Source organism: Sinocyclocheilus grahami, unplaced genomic scaffold, assembly GCF_001515645.1.
Source record: "Sinocyclocheilus grahami isolate Dianchi unplaced genomic scaffold, SAMN03320097.WGS_v1.1 scaffold876.1, whole genome shotgun sequence".
NCBI classification, from domain to species: domain Eukaryota; kingdom Metazoa; phylum Chordata; class Actinopteri; order Cypriniformes; family Cyprinidae; genus Sinocyclocheilus; species Sinocyclocheilus grahami.
Window position 1 is genome coordinate 1,338,175 of NW_015506055.1, and position 21,660 is coordinate 1,359,834.

The 21,660-nt window shown below is 37.3% G+C and overlaps 1 protein-coding gene across 2 annotated transcripts; it reads right to left on the reverse strand.

Annotated features, from left to right (window-relative positions):
• Positions 1–16,625: 16,625 nt before the first annotated feature.
• Positions 16,626–21,082, reverse strand: LOC107563500 (iroquois-class homeodomain protein IRX-6-like). 2 transcript variants are annotated; one of them, XM_016248391.1, is made up of 7 exons: positions 20,747–21,082; positions 19,670–19,933; positions 19,156–19,265; positions 18,750–19,045; positions 17,995–18,633; positions 17,625–17,730; positions 16,626–17,015 (listed from the first exon to the last, which is right to left on the reverse strand). In XM_016248391.1, the coding sequence occupies exons 1-7, from the start codon at positions 20,810–20,812 to the stop codon at positions 16,943–16,945; spliced, it is 1,554 nt and encodes a 517-aa protein (XP_016103877.1). In that variant the 5' UTR covers positions 20,813–21,082; the 3' UTR covers positions 16,626–16,942. The 2 variants fall into 2 exon arrangements, with proteins under 2 accessions (XP_016103877.1, XP_016103878.1); XM_016248392.1 differs by having other exon boundaries at positions 16,940–17,015; positions 17,616–17,730.
• Between the last annotated feature and the right edge of the window lie 578 nt (positions 21,083–21,660).

Here is a 21,660-nt window from a genome sequence, read left to right on the forward strand (position 1 = left end):
AGAGGAGGGGGCTCTTTCTTCTCTTCATAATGCACTGAGAGTCAGTTAAGCAGCTTGTCAGTTGCTGTGGCATAGAACGGAGGCGAGGAAGAGAGAGAGTTTGCGTGATATGGGTGCATTGAGTGGAAGTGTGTGAGAGTGTGTGAGAGTGTTGTTAGCTAATTCTGACAAAAACTCTTTTAGAGGTAGATTACTTGCAGTTGAGATGATCGTGAAAAAATAAGCTTAGAAATATTATTGACCAGTGATAGACCTATGTAAATATAGGCAATTATTCAAAAATAATTTAATTTAATTACATTTTTTAAATATTGTATTAACTGTAAAATGTATTGTCATTGTATCAGGGATCAGTCGACTACTACTGTTGAATATGAATACAAAACGTGACATGCAAAAATCCGTATCCACCTTATTTTTCAACTCAGACATAAGCTATTTCCTGTGAATGTGCAGGACTTCCACTTAATTAGCAGCAATAGGTAAATAACAACACTGAGAAAAATGTTTTTTGAAGTTGTAAATAAAACAGATTATTGGAGTGTTTTACAAACTTTTTTGAGTCTTTCTACTTAAAAAAAAAAAAAAAAAAAAAAAAAAAAAACGGGGAAAAAAAAAAGTTTTTTTTTTTTTTTTTTAAAAAAAAAAAAAAAAAAAAAAAAAAAAAAACGGAGTAAAAAAAAGTTGCTAGACCAAATTTTGTTTAGTGTCAAAGAAAGTGCTGTGAACAATACAATTATTTGCACTACAAACCAATGTGTTTATGATACTGATAATAAAATATGATGACAAATAAGAGTTTGCAACATCAAGGAGCCTAACATACTGTTTTGTACAGCTAAAATTACTAGAAGCAGCCGAAAAATATCTTTACACACTTTTACATTACAAAAAAGTAGTTTGCTTTTAGTTTTATGTATATCTTATCACAGGAAAACATGACATGCCTTTGTATATCTCATATTTTCAAAGCCCTCCCACTAGAACTGATCTAAATCTTTTTGTTTCTTTATGTAAGTGTGTGCATTTGCTTTTTGTAGTTTCCATTGGAAAGAATAACAATATTTTGAGAAGATTAAGGCTTTCTTGTGCCAAAAGCTTTAAATATGGACAAATTTGCTCCAGTATAATCTTTATTTAAACTTGGAGCTTAACATGTCTTGAGAAAACCTGTGAGAAAGTCTCTATACCGTGTGGAGGGTCGCGCTACATTACCTGAAGACAGATAGAGAGAGAAACCAACAAATACTAATAATCTCCTGAATGTAGGACCCACCATTGCCCGCAGCACACTTGTTAAATTCATGTCCCTGTTTCTCTTTCTTTCTCTCTTCCTTTCTTTCATATTTTTGCTGTTAGTCTGTCTCCCTCCCTCGAGCCGTCTTTCTCTCCCCTCAGGCTTTAGAGGCCAGATGCATCTAACAGCATATTTAGCTAAACTACAGTACACTGAGTTTTTTTTCATCCCTTCCTTTCCCTTGCCCCTCTTCTCCTTTCCTCTTATAAATCCCATCCCCCTCTCTCCCTTTCCTCCTTCCCCTATCTCCCACAGCTGAAATGGAATTGGATCAAAGAAGGGAGGAGGAAAGGGGGATAGAGAGAGGGAGAGAAAACGCTCTCATTGGGTTTTATTGAAATATTTATAGTTCAAGGTTGGCTGGCTAAATTGAATATCTATGCTGATCTCACTCGCCTGTTTAACTTGTGCTTAGGCAAATATGTTTCCTAGGTGATAACCTTTTATGTACAGGTCTGACTTCATTGAAATGCATGAAGATAAAAACATGTCACACTTCAGAGAGGCTCGGGTCTGCCACGCTGCTGCCTCGATTATTCAAATGATAATTGACCCCCACTTGTAGCTGGCTTATTTTCTCTCCTCCATCACTTCATTGACTTTTAAGTTATGGAATAAATAAAATTTTTGTCATTTACATTACAAACCGTCACAGAATGTCAAGCACCTCTGGCAGGTGATGAGAAATATAAATATTGTTAGTCCTGTTAATAATGTAAACAGTGCCGATACCGAAGGAACCGTGAGCATTCAGTGCCGCGTGGCACAATTTTCCACAGCATAACAAATATGTTGATGTTTATCATCATTTATATGTATCATTTTTCAGCTGGAATGCTGTATAGCGGCTGGCTGTCGGCGGTGATGAATTGACATCTAGTGTCAAGCCACTGAACCGTGTGATTTAAAAGAGCCGTGTTATAATATATCATCCACTTTCTCAGGCTGAAAGAAAACTTGTCAATTATTTGAACGTATTTGTCAAAAGTGTGCGCTAACAACCACACCTTCGCGCTCACTAGTCTGACTTTTGCTTTGTAATTTGTGCCAAGCATAAAGCCCTCGTTTTTTTCTAGGCCAAAAAAAAGTGTTTACTTTATCGTGCAGCATCCTCAAAGGACACTCGTTTTCGGATGAATTTCATTTCGGATCATTTTAAATAACTCATTAAAGAGTAATACCTCCCCATTATTAAATGTGATTGACCGTACGCTTTGATAACCCTCTCCCTCTGCTGTACAAACAAATGGCCGCAGTTTAGCTCCTAATGAGCAGGGATGCTAAATGTCCTCTTGCTTCATTAGCACATGCATTAACCAGAGCACTGATTTAAAAAGAGCTCTAATGAAAGGCGTCGAACGTTTCCCACTTCGCTGCCGCTGCCTGTTTGCTCAGAGCTAGCCAAAGCTCCAGAATTAGAAATGTTTAATTATGAAAATGGTTACTGTGGAGAATTTCAAACACACTCCCTCCCCAGATCATTAGTTATGGAGTGAGGTGGAAAAGAAAATAATAAAAAGAGAAAAAGAAATAAATGAGAGAGAGGGGAAAAATGTATAAGAAATGCTCTCAGCAATGAAGGGTTCATATTTCAAGCTTATGGCCGCTAAAAGGGTGTACTCAGAAAATCAATTTTATGAAAGTCCGCTCAGCACTAAAGGGAGCTCTATGCAACCGAGCAATCTTAAACTAACGTCCAAAACGATGGCATCGGCTCTGATTCATGCTGGGTATCATGAATGCATTCCCCTTGGCTTAGACATTATCCTCCAACTTGAGGTCAAAGGTTTTATCCTGGTGTGTGTTTAAAATTAGTCGTTCATATAATATAAATAAAGATATTTTGTTTAACTATTATTAATATAACAGTTATATATACTGTAAAATTATTGTAATTTTAACTGTAAAAGACCATATAAATGCTTAATGAAGATTATCTTACTATATAGTGAAAAACTGATCTATCCTTACATTTCATGTTATTTTACACTACATACTGTTAAATGTACAGTTTTAAGAGGTGAAAAAGAACGTCATCTTGTAATTCACAGTGAAAAATTGCAAACTGACTTTCTCAGAACTCCCTGTGTGACAGCACACATTTGATGGTATTTCATTTAAATAATTGTTTCTTAATAGTTTTTGTTATCAGTTATGTATATTAGGATTTTACCTTACAACTCAGTTCATCTTTATTCTATTATTTTAGTGTCATGCTTTACCAAGATGGTGTTTTGTATTTGTGTGTGTGACACTGTGCATCTTCTATATGTTAATATTTACCTCAGCTTGTGAAAAAGCTAATTGTGATCAAACTTTTATTTATCATGTAGCTTTCTTTTTGCCACCTGTGCTATTAGGGTTGTCAGGATATGTTACAAGGTACAATAAGGTACAAAACAGATTTTAGTAACAATGTGGCCTTGCTAATTCTGCATTTATTTTACATTTATTAAATTTTTCATTTGGCACTGTTTGTATACATTAAAACATTTCTAAAAGATATAATTGAATCATTGCCCATTTATTTAATAATACTGGAATTTATGATATATAATTTTATTGTATAGAATTATAGGAGCACACAAATGAGTGCACTGCGATCTCAGTCTGCCATCATAATGAAGACCAAACTTGCTGCCACTCACTCCGCTGACTCATTCACACACACACACACACACATGCAGAAAACACACACCACAGCTCTCTGTGGCTAAATGGCATATGTCTGCTTTTTCATCTGTCTGTTTGATGGACCCCTGCTTGGAGGGAGTCCTCTAGGGCAGATAAATGTGGCAGACACATGTGAAGACCTCAGCTGAAACACTGATGCTCAGAAACATTGACATGGTGCATGTGTTACAGCAGGTCCTGCTATTCTGCTGGACATAACTGAGTACGTGTGCATCAGTTGTGTATCTGTAAGGTTTTAGGGTTAACATGGTCTGAGATCTCTAGTCTGTGCAGTGTTTTGCGGTGTTGTAGGAGGCTTTGTTTGGTCCTAAACACAGTTACTGGATGAAGTGGTGTTTGTAAAGTCACTGTAATTTTATATGTTTGTGTGTGTGTGTGTTTGTTTATGCATGCATATGCTAGTATTTGTTAGTTCATCAAGAATGAACTTTTGGTCTTGTATATTTAGGCATTTAAATAAGGGCTTGGGAAATGATTGTATACACGTGTGTGTTTAAGCTGGGAGGTCACTGAGATTGTACAGCTGGGTAACTCTGCCCACACTCCTCACCAGGGATTCCCATTAGTTAGATTGATTGGTTCCTTTCCGTGCCCTTTGATTCATGCATTACACACAGCCCTAATCAGTACACTGCCTTATGGTGCTGTGCATCTGTGCATCTGTGCATCTCTACATTTCTACATTGACACTCACAGATTTACTTAGCCATCTAAACGAGGAGGACTTTTTTAATGTTATTTTATTTTTACAGCTAATTAAAATTACAGACCAACCTTAACCCTCAAAGAAAACTTGGTATTTTTTTTACATAGACCCTATGTATATATATATATATATATATATATATATATATACACACACACACAAACAGAAAATGTAAACCTCATATATTCAGGCCTGGTGAAATAGATTAGTGAGTCCTTGTGCCCTCCATATGGTTTAAACAGGCAGAAGTCAGTACACCACTTTTGCAAAGAGTGTGTATATTCATTTAAATGTATTTTATTATGTTCCCTCTGGGGAGTAAGACTTTACTGCTCCAGCTAAATTTGTCCTTTATGGCTCCAGACACTTATATGTTTCCCATCATGTTTTGTCACATATAAGAACTGATGATGATGATAGCAGCAATGGTGTGAAACTCTATAAAATATGAATAGTTTTGAATGAGATGCCACATGTTCCTCTACAGGATTGGACTCGGGATTGTAGAGTGTGTGGTTTTAGGAAGCATTCTGGGAAGCAAAGACACAAACCTACCATGAATATGGTATGTATAATACATATCAGCATCAATTGTATATCAAGGCTGCCTTAACATAATAGTTTAACATACACTAACAACCAGAACTAACATTTTTTTTTTGCAATTTAATAGCATTTCCCTTGGCATGAGTCGAAGAGTTTACATGCTGGAAAAAGCTGGAAATGTCTGTATATCTATCAGCCTGCTAATCCAAATATGTCATGTTTACTCAAAGGAAAAGTAATATATATATATATTCAAGAAATGACTAAAACACATCTGTTACATCTTTATTTGACCCTTCAAGTCTAAGACTTTATATTCTATTTTAATTCTACATATATATACTGTATATATATATATGTACCTTGCTACGTGTACTGCGTTAGGCTAACCGAGACTTGTCATTTGCACTTACATATTGTTGCTCTTTTGTTAGTTTTGATAGCTTCTAGTGTCCTCATTTGTAAGTCGCTTTGGATAAAAACATCTGCTAAATGACTAAATGTAAATGTAATGTAAATATATATTTCCTAGAATACTACAGGATTTCATTGATTTTAACAGGCTCCTTTTGACATTAATATTTAGTATGAAAATATTTTGTTTCAGAGGGAAGAGTTTCTCCATTACTCATATTTTTTTTTAGTTGGATGGGAGTTTTTATAAATGTCATGTTTTAAGAAAACCAACATGGATACACTATAGGTTTATTTCATATGTACTGCCAGTGAAACAAAATAATATTTTGTCATATAAATCTATGAAGACAAATCTACATGAATATATGTACAATACACATGAACACACAGCGGATGAACTGTGGATGAACTACGGATAACAATGAGTGGTGTAATTTATCGAATAGATGAGAAAAAAGGATGCTAAACGTATTAGACCAGCGATTGCTTTGTGCAGGGGTGAATTTCAGTGCACTGAGATTTTGGGGTGGTTAGGACAGTGTGTGTGTGTGTGCAGTGAATGAATGAGACTAGCAGGTCTGTGCGGGACCACAGGTTTACCTGAGTCTGTTCTCTCTCTGTCACTCTTATGGGTTGTTGCCAGACCTGTCAGGGTAAGTGAAACTCCATGTTGTGCCTGGAGAGATCGGTCTCTAGAGGTCAGTGCAGTTCCACTAGTGACAGCTGCACTCACAGACCTGCTGTAGAGCCAACATGGCCGCCCAGACACTAGATGATGGTGGGGGCAAAATAATTAAAGCAAGGATCAAATATGTTTCCATGACAAGCAGTCACATTCACACACAGATAGACAGATACACAAACACACAGAGGAGTACAGCCCTCTAGGGTCCCTGACCTTGTCTCTAAAAATGTTGCTGTGTGTGATGGTGTAGAGCTCATGAATGAATGTAAATTAAGGACTGCTGTGTGGTTTATTCAAAGCTCTGGACTGGTCTGTCTGAGAATTTTATATATTTGAATAATTGATTAGTTAGTTAAACAAGTTATTGTTAGTTTGTTAGTGTTAGTTAAACAATATTTGTTTTTCCCCTCTATATTTGGAGTCTCTGTTGTCAAGAACAACAACAACAATAATAATGGCAGATAATCACTAATACAAATATAGCTAATTATGAAATGAAATGTAATAAATAAATAAAAATAGGCCTAAATAAAAATAAAAATAATTGATTGTTGCTGAAAGTCACTAGAACAAATATAACTTATTAATTAAATTATTATTATTATTATTACTTTTACTATTACTTTTTGAAACAAATGAATAGAAGTAACTGTTGTCAATAATCACTAATACAAATATAGCCAATTAATTATTCTTAAAATAGTAGTGGTAGTAGTGAAGTAATTGTCAGCTATGATCGCTAATAGAAATGGTCAAATTATTATTGCATTAAATTAAATGCTTTATATTTTATGTATTATTATTGTTATTGTTGTTATTATTATTATTATTATTACATTTAAGTTCATAGTAATTAACTAGTTACATGTGTATTAGTGTTTATTGGCAACTATTATTATTATTATTATTATTATTATGAACTGCATGAAGCAACTAGATGTCCTATTTGACAATTTTGAACAAAGTCCTACAGAAGAGCACTGCATGGATATTTCCACCACCTGTGTTTGATAGAAGATTGAAGTGTTTGGCCTCTAATTCCGTAGAACTGCACAATCCACTCTTCCGTTTCTGTCTGGCTTCTAAACAGCACATTTTTATCTGCTTCTGAAGTACAGGATGAGAATAGAGCGAATGCACCTCCACCCCTTTAGAGCTCTGGTTTAGCGTAATGTCATTATGTCCAGTTAGTTTTAAAAAGCCCCTTTTTATAAACATTTACAGTGTGGGGCACAAAGGGAGCTGCTGTTCCGCTTGCTCTGTTTGTGTTGTGGTTTTGGTCACGTTGAGCTTCAACTGACGTGTCTACAGAAAACGGGTGGCAGAAACGTGGCCTCCTTTGCCAAGTTTTAAAATTAGTAACAAATTTTATATGTTCTACGCTAGCATCCCCTGCCACAGAGATTGCGAAAACGCGTTTCTAGTTTGTCGTGGGGTCTCGATGAATGACCACAAAGAGGCAGAGTCAGAGAGAAATGCATAACAGATGCGAGAAGCGTCAGGAGAAGAGAGCTAGAGCTCAGGACCACCTAATACGTGCTGCTCCTATAGTGATCTAAACACTTCCCACTCCACCATTCTCAGACTCTTAGTGCGACCTAAATGACAGAACCGTGTTCCCGTTAATGGCATAATAGTGATTTATCGCTCTCATTTTGAGGAGTGCTATCCCCATAACTCCTAATACAGAGGGAAATATGTATTTTGGATAATGCACCCCTGCCATAAGCCCTCATGGACAGTTAAAGCATGGGAAGGAACATATTACTGTCATAAATCTACATCTCTAACCTGCTGCATGAGAAGACGTGCGTGGAGATATTAGAATTAGGAATGACTGGGAATAAGAAAAATGAAATGCGAGAAATGGAGTTGACACATATTGATACCAGGCCGCTAACTGTTATCTTAGAGCATTTCAGTAGTGTTTTATTACTGATGTTCTGATGATATTATCTCATTTTCACCTTTTACCCTGCCATCCTTGCTCGCTGTCTGCATTAACAGCTTCTTTTTCATGTTATTCATCCATGTTTGTCAGTCTTGAAAATATCATTTACAGTTTTAAATATTCTATTTTCATACATAGTCATAGCATTCTCTAGCTGTAGATGACACAAGCTTTCCTTGCTAGCATGTCAAGTGTCAGAACTGATCTTATACATATTTTCACAATATACTTTCCCGAGATTGTCATCATAATCATCCCTTTTGGCTCTCGAGTATTAGAAAAGACTACCTGTAGAAGGCAGAAGCTTATTTACAGAGGTTCCCGTGCTTGCAGTTAAAACTTGAACCAGTAGAGGGAGTGAGCCGCTGATTTATTTCCACCATTTTCTCAGCGAACAACCTCTGCTGATAACCCCTCATTATGTATGATGCTGAAGAAACTTATTATTTTCTTGTGTCACTTATTATTTTTGGCCAGCCACATCAAGAGCTTCTGCAAAGAATCATTTATAATGTAAAAGATAAGCGTGTTCCAATAACCGATTCCTCTCTAACAGCTCATGAGAGCTGATTATATGTGACTTCACATCAGGTCGTAAATATTTGTCAGCCCACCTTTGAAACAGGCAAGCTGTGGCACTGTCAGCCCGCCCACATGAAAGGGCGAATGGAAACGTTTAGGGTTGGGAACCGAATCAGTCATAGCTGGAAGGAGATGGCCAATAAAATGCATAATTATGATGCTCTGTCATTGGCCACAACCCAGAGGGCTTTTTAACTGGGCGAAAAATCCCACACACGCATAATGGGCCTTTTTTATGGTAGTCTAGTCTAAAAGTGAGCTGTGACAATGTGTGGTCTGCATTCAGTGCCCAAGGCTGCTGGAATATGCTGTTTACCTAGCTAGAACAGTATGTAGGCGTGTTGCAACGGCCCCTGTTGATTACACCGTCTTCTGGAATAAATGATTCTAAAGCAGTGTCATAATGCCATGCTACCAGGATAACCCTTCACTCTCACCTGCCTCCTCCGGAAACCTTCCTTGCTGCGAGTTGCAGATAATTGTCACGAGTTTAAGGTAAAGTTTCCAGAGCTTTTATGGAAATGAGGGTGTCAAGAACCGTTTTATACTGTAACTTCATGAACTGTTACTTCTGCAGCGAGGAGACTGAATATCATTACTGAAAAGTTTTGGATTTCTTCAATGGAACACATTTGCCTTCGTTCTCAGCCTCATCCTAATAAAAGTTGATGGATGGTAAAGGTAGGCAGAGATTCCTCTCTGTCAGAATAATTTGTGTTTGACTACCTTGTGCAGTGGAGTTTAATGTAACAGAAGAGATGCCCACAGAGCTGCAGACCCCTAGCAGGGAGAGTGAAGGGAGGCATGTAGAAGCCGCACTGTATCACAAACCTGCTGTGAACTACCACTGATTAGGCCCAAACTAGCCCTGCACTATTCACTCGAAAGAGTTCCTATCTGTTTAACATAGTCGTTTCTCATTTGAACACAGGATTTTGAGGTTTTACGTTCGTAGAATAAAGTTTGGTTTGAGATATTTTGGGAAGTTATATGCGTGCTGCATAACATATTCCGGGGAAAGGCTGCAAAGAAGAAAACAAACAAAAAAACATCAACATTCTGTGAATATCATCCATAAATTCTTTACTCCCTCACCCAACTCTTTGGCAGCTAAATTTGTGCTAGGGGTTGAAAAGAAGGAGTGGCTTCATTTCTGTCTTATCACATATTACAGACATAAATACACATAAGGTACAATTATGTAGAAAAGGCAGCGAGTATATTTCTTAGTAATTACAGTTCACAGTCATGGAACACCGACCACTCAGATTTCTAGATTTGTATGTATATGTATATGCATTTATAAATATTCAAAACTTTGGGTCGGTAAGATATTTGAAAGAAATAAATGTATAATTTTAATCAGGAAGGATGAATTAAATTGATCAAAAGCGACAGTAAAGACATTTATAATGTTAAAAACCATTTCTATTTAAAAAATTCTGATATATTTAACATATCAATCTATATTTATCAAAGAATCCTGAAAAAAACTAAGATTTAAAAAAAATATTAAACTGCACAACTATTTTCCGCATTGATAACAATAACATTTCTTGACACAAATCAGCATATTAGAATAATCACAGGAATAAATTGCATTTTAAAATATATTAAAATAGAAAATAGTTATACTATTTCACAATGTTACTGTATTTTTCATCAAACAAATGCATAAGATTTTGTCAAAAACAATCTTACTGACCCCAAACGTTTGAACAGTTGTGTGTTTGTATATGTGTTGAGGTGATGTGCATTGAGTGAGTATTGAGCCTTATGACAAACCTTAACAAACAGAAAGATGTTGAAAGGTGATTAGAAAACCAGCCACAGAAAAAGGAGACAAAACAGAACAAGGTGAATAGCTAAACAGACATGATGACAAAACTTTGTATGAAGTTAGGCATGTCAGATCTTCCACATTATACCAAATAGAAAAAGAGGAACACGTGCCTGACCAAGGCTAAACTGAGGCCAACATTCTAAATGAACAAAAACCATGTCTCTGAGAAGGTTTAGGCCTATGTGACCATCTGAACCCTGGTGAGTATGCAGGATGAAAGCCTTTTGTGTCAGCATCACAGTGAGGATGAAAGTACTGTATGCTCTATGCTGAAGCTAGAGAAGACAACATTCAGACTCCATGTTTGAATATTATGTATATTGTCTCACGCCAAGTCAAGATAATGTTTATGTAGAAATAATGTAAGATTAGTCTAGTTCAAGGTACATTTAGTTCGTTGAGACCTGTGTTATATCAGGCAGGACTTCATCATTGCAGGACAGCAGCCCTCAGCCAGGAGAGGGTCAGGTCATTCGGGTCACTCAGAGTGCAAGGGGATGAAAATGCACTGTCCACACACACAAGACATACAAAGCTAGCTTTTCATTGAGCACTGCGGCCACCGTGAGGAGCCCGTAATTATCTTTGACAAAACTCATTAGCAAGGACCTTGTAGCAACATCGGCGACCAGGAATTCCATGAGGAGAGACATGCACAGAAACAAAGCCCTGCACACATTTCACTGCGCCCTTTGACAAAATGTAATGAAGTGTGTTCATTGTCCCCCTCATCAACATTTGAACCCTGAGCCATCATTACTGAGATCCTCTCTCATATGCCCTCTGTGGCACTGTATGGGACACATCAAATGGCACCTTCACTTTACCTCTTTTGTCTGGATTTGGGCAAATTGTTGTAAGAGATGTTGTTGTTGTCATCCTCGGCCTTATTAGTATGAATTGACCATTGCTATTCTGTCAGAACCAGTTAGCTGGTTTAACATCACAATCATATGCTCTGCGAGCAAACAGTCTGAGGTGAGAGCGAAAACCCTTCATAACCTAATTTTCAATAGTTAACCCTCTGCTGACCTTTGACACAAATAATTGCAGTGTTGTCAATTATAGTCAGGTTCCTCACTGGCCAGCAGACAATATGATATACCAGTGATTCTTGGGACTCTAAAAAATAAAAGTTTATGTACCAAGGAATTAGTTTGGACTTTGTAAATTATGCTTAATATGTATAATCTGCATTATATGTATAATCTGTATAATATGTTTGTTGCGATTTCCTGCTATTTTTATTTTCTCACCAAAAAAATAAACAAATCTCCTTTGTCTATTACGTAATATTGCTCAACACTATAGGACAGAATAATGTCCCAAATATTATGTATAGTGCCAAATCGAGCATTTATTTAAATTAATTCATGGTTGCACTGACAGCTTATTTTGTATGTCACAAATAAAATGCTGTAGTCTTTTAAATTTTTTTATAGGACCTACTAAAATGAGGACAATTATCAAATAATTTCTTAACAAAACTTTTTTTTCTGAGTTGAAACATAGTTCTGTGGTAGAACAATAAATAAATGAATAAATCAGCAAGAAGCCTTTGTCAAGGTATGATACCTTGACAGAGGCTTCTTGCCGAAACGTTGGATACTTAAATAAAGTAGCTAGTTTATTTGCAAGTGAGTGTGTGGTTATATATTCTCTTCACATAAGTAATATATCTGTCTGCTTTTAAAACATTATAAAAGAGGAATATATTTATTTTTAATTAAACTCCCCTTATGTCATGATATAGTATTAGTATCCATATTTATATTTCCGTTAAACGTTTGAACAGTTAAACATTTTATCCCCATGAAGTATCATGTTATGGTCTGAGAATGTGGTTTTAGTTTTAATGTAGCATCATCATTTTGATAAAGTGAAAAGAAAATAAGATGAAATTAAACATTTGTTTTAAGACGTTCTAATGATCAAGTCTGGTTAATGTGTATATTGCTGTATTGAAATCTAGCAGGTAGATAAAGTTGTGGCAGTTAAATCTGTATTATTTCACATAAGTCATGCTCCCATATTAAACCAAAAATGTTCTTTTGTGGGTCACAGCAGCTGTGCCACCTTGGTCATGAAATATTATTCATTTTGGTCATACACATCAAAATACTTTGCTTCACATGTTTCAGGATATAGATCTTTGCCAGATCCCACCTTGGCTGTGGATATCACCTGCTAAAAGCTCTTTTAGATCGACTTGAATTAACATTATAAAGATTAACATTGGCTCATCAGTAGCGACACTTTATCAAAATCTAAACCATTTATGCCACATCTCCATAATCCATAAAAATGATTGCATCAAGAGTCCTTCACATGTCATAAAATGTAGGCTATACTGACAACCTTTCGGCTATATGGAAATGAGAATAAACTTATTAAAGTCCCAGTTCTAGTGTTGCTCTAAACGTAAGTCTGTGGCTGTAAAGGCTTATTGCAGATTCACTATAGTGAGATATTATTATGATTGCAGTACACAGATTTTACATAGATTTAAATGTTTTATAAAAGTCAAATAAAAACTCTATGTTTGACTAATGGTTTTGCATGTCTTAATCTTTGGGAAACATTAAGGTCTCACATAGGTTCTCAAAACTAGAGTTCTCACATTATATTAAACAAAGCTGTCGTGCTGCAGTGTTGAGCCTTATTGATTAGAATGGAAGCGTTGCTGTTTGGTCGCGTCGCTCGCTACACGATGCAAGGGCGACGGGGCTGGAAAAGAGCTGAAAAGCAGAAGCAAGACTGTCAGCGGGAGGTTTGACTGCACACTTGCGGATCAGAGCTGTGTGTGTCGAAGCGTCAGCTCCGGTCATGACAGACGCGCCATCCACAAACAAAAGCGCGCGCCTTCTTCTCTCAAAATGGGACATGGCGTATTCCATTGACGTATTGTTTTGTAACGAACCACTGATATATCTATCTATCCCTTACCTTTACACAAACCTTTATGCAAGACGTTTAGTAGCCTATGTTTATTAAGATGTTTTCCTAGTATGGACCTTTGGCTGGTCTCCGTTAGTTGATTGCGTGGTAAGCAAAATCTTAACCAAACACATTTCATCTTCACGGTTCAAGTGACCAGATTTAGTGCCTCGTTAAAAATGACACTTGATGGCCTAGTCCTTCAGCTTTTTGTTTATCCGTCATGCGGTGGTGTTTATTTCTCGCGTCTTTATTATTGCAGATTAGTGGAAATCTGTTCTGGATTAGGCCGCTATCGCTACAACAGCCCGTAATTAAACTAGCACACTAGCACAGTGAGATGACATGACTATAGCCATGACACTGCTTTGTGTTTATTCAAATATCTATCTATCTATCTATCTATCTATCTATCTATCTATCTATCTATCTATCTATCTGTCTGTCTGTCTGTCTATCTATCTATCTATCTATCTATCTATCTATCTATCTATCTATCTATCTATCCTCCCTCAGGTAAAATTGTGATCATTTTAAACAATTTAAATAGGTGTATTCGGCATTTTCAGTACGGACCATTATTGTAATGCCATTTACATTCAATGCTCTCTGCATAATGCATAGCATGTGTCCCCATGCACCCATTCATTAGACTAATGCACAGTCTGAACAGCCACGTACCCAGAGAATCAGGGATGCAGTTCTTTGAAGGGAATAACACATTGTAGGACATACAGGACACATTTCACTGTCTGTCCCCGTTTTAACGCGAAAGCACATTTTAGTCTTATTCTGCCCTCGTTGGTCTAGATTTAATATGGTGTAAACCTGTTGTAAGACAGGCTCTTAATTGATCCATTAGTTGCAGTATGAGCCTGATGCTTTGTGGCAGGAATCCATGCTATTATTGCCGGCTCCCTCAGGTATAGCGTTACCGCACTAATCCCATTGCACATGCATCATTACCTTCAATAATGTTTGGCAGCTCTTCTTTACAGCTCCCATTTTAATTACCTTTGCTTTAAATATTTAACACATGGCAAACGTCTTTATGCGGTCGATGCACAAGCTGTGTGACACTTGTCAATTCAAAAGCAGCGTTATCCGCTTCTATACCGAGAGAAGGAGTGTATAATTCACATTATTTAATTTTTTTCTCGTGTGAATTTGTGTTGCAGGTCAAGTGATTGATCATATGTGGGACAGCAAGCTGGACTTTGCTATTAAGCGTTACACAACGGTGTTTTCAATCGTTCATGTTACTCTGCATCATGCCAATCTCGGTGCTTGTTTTTCTTTTCTTTTTTAATCAAAACAGTATTCAGAATATGATTTTGAGAGATTATATTTAGAGAGATTTGTAGAAATAGATCTCGCCTGTTGGACAGATTGCTTGGTAGCGGAGATCCTGAGGGATAATCCAAATGATAGTCCGTTGACCTTTAATAAAACAAAAATATAGGAATAAGAGGCAAAGCATGCCAACTGCGTGGTGTCAGGCCTCTGATATATATATTTTTTTGCCTGCGTTTATCAGCAACAAAACTGTTGTAGCTACAGCTTTCAACCCCCCCCCAAAAATGTATTCTCATACGGAATGAAATGCAAGCATTTATGTTACAATACTGTGGCGTATTTTACTACTACTATTATTATTATTATTATTATTATTGTGTACATTTAAAAAAAAACTTATGGACTGTCTCATTATTTAGCCTAACTATGTGGTATTATGGCCATAGCCTTTTTTTATAATTTTTTTTGCTGACATAAGATCTTTTTAGATTTTCCCCTAAGTAAACTCGTTTTCACCTTTTTTTTATCGCGATATCATGAGCATCTTTGTCAACCTAAATTCCCTTTGAGGAATTCTGCGCCGCAAACAAGTGACATCGACAGTCTGCTCGACCTCTTTTCAGCTCGACCACAAATTGACCACAGCGCCTTTGAATAGACCTAATACTGTTATTACATGCCTTAATCTTTCAATCCGTCCTGAAATAATGTCTCTTTCGACGGCTTAATTTACTGGACCCTGACCAGTAGGTCATCACGTTAGTCTAGTTTTTTTTTTAATCTCATTTACGAGATCTCATTTTTATATATATAAAAAAAAAAGTTTGAAGAATAGAGCTTGTTTTATTTTTCACTAAAGCAGCTACACGATATCAATCTTGACATGAATTAGAAGCGTGATAGTGTGCATTTTTTGGCTTATATTTTTCATCAGTTTAATACGATATTAAGCATGCCGAGCTATTTGCCTACTCCATAGGGAAATAGTCTAACACTGTAGATAAACGGAAAATGTTTTTCTCTGTGGTTTTGAAGCAGCCCAACCATTGCTTTACTAGTTTAATTGGGTGCTTAAAGATCCCCAGGGACGCTAGTTCGAGCAATTGACTGATCAACATCAAAACACTTGATGCGCGATTCATGGTATGGATGCTCCCGTGTGACCTCGTTGTTAACTCAGAACCGAATGATGCTGATGAACCTGCTCGCGCGCGGTGGAGACAAAGCTGCATTCATAACCAAGTCCTGCTTCTCTGAGCCTGAACAGTAACAAAGTGTTTGATGCCAATTCCCATTAAATAATGACAATGTGCAACTGGTGTACTCTTCTTTCACACCCTTACTGAGTCCATTCACGTCCGCGTCTGAATTCATGACCTTCTAACAACGTCCCGGCTTTAGGCATGGAGTCAAGAGGATAAACTGAACTGTATAAAGCTGTATGGATTAATTTATAAACGGAAATCATTAAACAAAAATGAGAAAATTATTTCATAGAAAATATTTTATAAATAACAACATGACATTTATTCACAGTTTCTTGATATAAACATAGCACACTGGTCAGGAGCACAGTATCGCACCTCATTTATTGTTAATAGGTAAATAAAACTAAAAAGACTGACTGTATAAATTTTACACCAGCTTCCAAAAAAAGTAAATCACATAACATTAAGCACATAACCACAGAGAAATAAATGTAACACACAACAAAACCTCGAGAGGACACATGGTAACAGATAAATAAAGCAGATGCATAATCAAACAATAAATAGATAAATAGAATTACTAAACTACGATTGCCAATGCAAACATAAGAAATCACAATTTATTCCCATACATAGACAAAACATTGCATAAAGTTATTGACACCTTCAAATCATATTGTGCAAAATTATGGCTGCCTCCAGTTTTCACAGTTCCAGAAAGAGCACACATATTCATCGCGCTACTATTTCAAGTGTCTGCTGCCATGGGCTTATAGTTCTTCATTGACTCTGTTCCATAGTGCATAATGTAGATCCTAAAAATGTCCCCGTGTTTATTGACATTTCCACAGTCCTAATTCAGAGAGAGAAGGGAAATGTATGAGAATAAGGCGATATTGTGAAAGTTAGGCTAGGTGAAAATGACAGATAATATTGGATAACTGCGTGATGAAATCCTTGTGACACAGAATTACAGAACACAGAGGACATGTATTCCTCATTACCTCAAATCAAACACACAAACAGATGCCAAATGGAAAGATACATTGCTGTTTTTTTTTAGTTGTGCAATATAGCTGAAATAGCCAAAGCAATCCAATAATGTTCATCAGTTTAGTCGATGGCTGCACAGCACAAATGTTTACTGTTATCAAAGATACTTTACTAGAGAGTAGTGTAATGGCATTACTTGAATGCAGACTGTGGGTGACAGATATTATGTAATCCTACAAGATTGGATTTCTTTCTTTTTATTGTTCGAAAAACCTGTAACCATACACAATAGTTTGCAGATACATTTACATATTTTCTTACATATTAAGTATGCAATGTGTTAATGCTAATTTAATTCTGGTCATTATATGAGAGATATCAGTTATATACAAACACCGCCATAATGGGTTCAGTAAATTCATTTGTTAATGTGTGTATAAGCATATTCACTCATGCTCACCTGCCTCACCTCTTCATCACAGGTCTGAATGCAGTGGTTTTGGCATCCTGGATTGTTGGACATGTGTTGTTGAGCTCACTGGATTCTGTCTCTGTCTTTCCTGCACTGGCGAAGCCTGTACACAAACACAAGAGATCACAGCTGTCAGTAAACTACACAAACAATACTCAAATAAACACAAACATTGTATTTAATTAATATCCTTCATTTTGCATATCTATATGTAATTAGTTAGAAAAAATAAGGTATTTTGAATAATTGAAATATTACACCAGAAGCTGACTAGCATTTAGAATTACAAACAGCTGATAACCTTGTGAAACTTTATGATTGTTACTTGGACTTGTTCTATAGCTCTGTAAACACAGAAAGGCTGTACCTTCCATTGAGGAATACTGGCAGGATTCTGTCAGTCCAGGATAGGATGAAGAGTGAAGCTGGAGGGTCTTGTAGCTCCCACTACTGTATGCCTTGTGTATCCCCTGCAGTCCTTCTGGGTAAAGGCTTTCCGTATTGCTGAGGCAGGTAGGGTCCTGAAGGCCCTTCAGCTCCCCACACTGCACTCCTCCGACTGTGGGCAACCTGACTCCCTGCATCTGACAGTCCACAGGCCCAGTCCGTACATCTCCACCATGCTGCGTGCCTAATACAACCCCTGCGGCGGCTGTACGTGCCAGCGACCAGATACGAGGCTTCTCCGATGCCTCAAAGTGAGAGAGTGCCACAGTGTTGATAGAGGTGGACTGAGGTGAGGGCTGTTGCTGCTGTGGTTTGGAGCTCAGAGGATCCAGGTAGTCAGGGTTCAGAGCCCCCAAACTCTTTAGACCACAGGGAAAAGATGGGAAGTTTGAGTGGAGAGGGAGGTCAGGGTTACAGTCTCTCTTTGGAGGGGAGGAAGTCGAGAGGTCATCCTGACCTGATTTCTCACAGTCACTGTCCAGCTTGTCACAGTCCTCGTCCTCTATGTCATCCAGGTCACTGAACTGCAGGTCCCGCTCATCCTTACTGTCTTTGGAGTCTGTGCAAGAGCAGTGAGAAATATTCAGCGGGCACTCACATGCATTTACAAACAGTCTAATACTTTTTTCTTTTAATTTACAGAATTTAATTTAGCTGAGAAGTGTTATGAGGTACCTTTGGTAATACAGTCTGGGTCACTCTTATTGAGGTCTTCCTTTCTGTCATCGCCTGCTTTGTTTTTGGGGGACCAGGTCATCTTGTTCTCTTTTTTTAGTCTCCTTCTAGCATTGGCAAACCAGGTAGACACTTGCGTGAGAGTCATTTTGGTGATAATGGCCAGCATGATCTTCTCACCCTTTGTAGGATATGGGTTCTTCCGATGTTCATAAAGCCATGTTTTAAGAGTGCTTGTTGTCTCCCGCGTGGCATTTTTTCTCCGGGTTGACCCATTAAAATCGACTGTCCCATACCTGAATGAAATTAAAATGTGACGTCTTTAAAAGGTTAACAGAATTTGTATTTAAAGCAAAGCATTATACATATCAAAATATCATATTAGTGGGACAGATACAAATCTCACCTGTCATACTGGTACTGGCCCAGTGAGTGGTCATATGAATAGTAGGCAGCGGGCTGGGTTATAGTGCCATGAAGACTGCCTGACCCCTCTTTGATTTCATATTGTGGGTTCTAAAGATAAATAAAAAACTACACATTTTAAAATGTGATATAGCTGCCATATATTACTGGCACCGAGTAAGGACATTTATTATTTACAGTGGAAACAACACTTTATCTCCTTACTGTCCTTAAATTGTAACCTTATTTTATCACTTACATGATAATTAAGCTATACACACATTTCTCTTTATTTATTCCAAATTTAACCAAGTAGGGCCTTTTACAGCAAGCAGATGACTATGTCGCTTCATTCTCTGTTTATTTCGTCTGATTATTCAAAGTTATTACACCCGACAGCTAGACAGCATGGTCCTCTTACCAAGCCAAAATAATCAATAACAAGCCGTGACTTGAATGAGTCAATCGATTGAACGGAGGACCCGCGCTATATCTGATGAGAGGGCTACACGTACCAGGCTGGAGTAGATGGCAGAGGGGTCGGAGCTGTACGGAAAGTAATTGGCGTAGTTCTGACCGGCTGCGGCCGCTGCTGCTGCGTAGGGAGAGCCGTACATCCCGAGCGCGGCGTTGAGCTCGTTCCGCGTGCTAGCCAGCAGCCGGTTCTCATAGGAGGGACAGCAGAAGGAGGCTGCGGTCTGAGACGCGCTCGATCCTTCCGTCACCGACCTGGAAATCGAATCGCAGCAAGTCGTGCTGGGGTTTGCCGACACGAAAAACTGCATGAAGAAAATTGTGGACAGACATGTCATTTTATATTTGCGTTACAAAGCATGCGCACAGTTTCCTTAGTAAAACAGAAAATGAAGGTAAGACGACGTTAAGAAGCTTTGCGTAGAACCGAACTCGCTTGAAACCGCTTGTATTTTATTCTCATCCATGCGTTTTGTGCACAAAGATAAGAAGTGTACTTTAATTTGACTTAATTGAGGCATTTATTGTACAAATTATTGAAATGTCCATAAGCATTTACGTAAAAAATAGGCGAACGTTATTGCTTGTGGGTTGATTTATATGTTTGGTGTAAAAAAAAAAAAAATCTGTTTTTGTCAAAGCTGAAAGTAAAACTTTCTGTTAAGTTTTGAGTCAGAGTAACAAAGTTAACCAGCAGCAAGCGCGGCGTCTTTTAACAATATAGCCGTCGTTTTTACATTAAAGTAAACTATAATTGATTGTAAGTTATGTTGTCAAAAATATCTGTCCGTTATCTGTTAATTCGTTTATACACACAGACGGCAAAGGGAGGAGTCTCACTCTCACTCTGTACAATTACACTGTAAAGGTAATTTACACGTTTACAACAACACGTGAGGTCATTTATAATTCAAATAACCCATTACTATAAATATTGACAAACCCCACGATATCTCCTAACTTTACTTTAGGACTTAGTGACAGAACAATCTGCTGCTACCTAGTAGTGTTAGTTACTGAGGTCCAGAGATTATGACAGAATGTGCGGAAAAAACACTCTATGGTGTGCGCGCTCATTAAGCATCTACATGAGAAAAAGATACAATTTTCATGCTTACCTGAGAAGTAGCATTGTAAGGATATCCAAACTGAGAGAAAGACATAGCTGCTGCTTTTGTTACCATACGCAATATTCTTCTCCCGCTGATCGATTGAAACCAAATCTACTTCAAATCCACCGTCTTACACACATTTCCACAGTCGGCCTTTCGCTCAATAATAGATGACTGCACTTAACTGGGAAGCACTGAGGAGGTTTACGCCAGTCCTAGTTTTATATGTATAGATAATCCCCTTAAGGAAATGCGAAATTAGAGTTAAGCTTCATCAAGTACAAAAATATTGTTGTTAAACAGCTGTAGAAAGCTTAAAGGATAACGTAAGACTTGCAAGATATGAACTTGTGGTTGTGCTATTATTTGTGCCTCTATAGTTCTTTAGAGGTCCTCCATGCACGGGTATCAGTGTGACGTCATCCTAATCCCGGGACGGCGAGGATAGAATGATGTCTTTGCCAATCACGCCATGCTTCGCGCTTTTCTTGAGGTGTGTTCTGCACACCCCTGTCCCCTCAGCGTTTTTTCCTTTTCTTTTGAAACATTAGTGCATTCCAAGACTTAGAGCGCAGAAAGTATTACTGGGTTTGCTGAAAGCGATAGAATGAATACAAACAATAAATCGTTCTTCATTTTTTTTTTAAATAATAGTCTCTCTCTCTCTCTATATAATTTTAATAAGCATTCACCTTCTTTGGGAATGTTAAGGATATTCATATGAAAATGAGGATATAATGCCAAATAGCGTTTTAATACCTGTTAGATCATGCTCTCCTTAATGTCCCCGTCAATATTTTTATTAATGTACAATAATTTCAGGTTCATAAAGATGTAATCATAACTATATTTTATTTTTATCGATATAAATAAATCTAAAAATATATTTATCGGTATTGCCTAGATAAGGTCTCGATTCC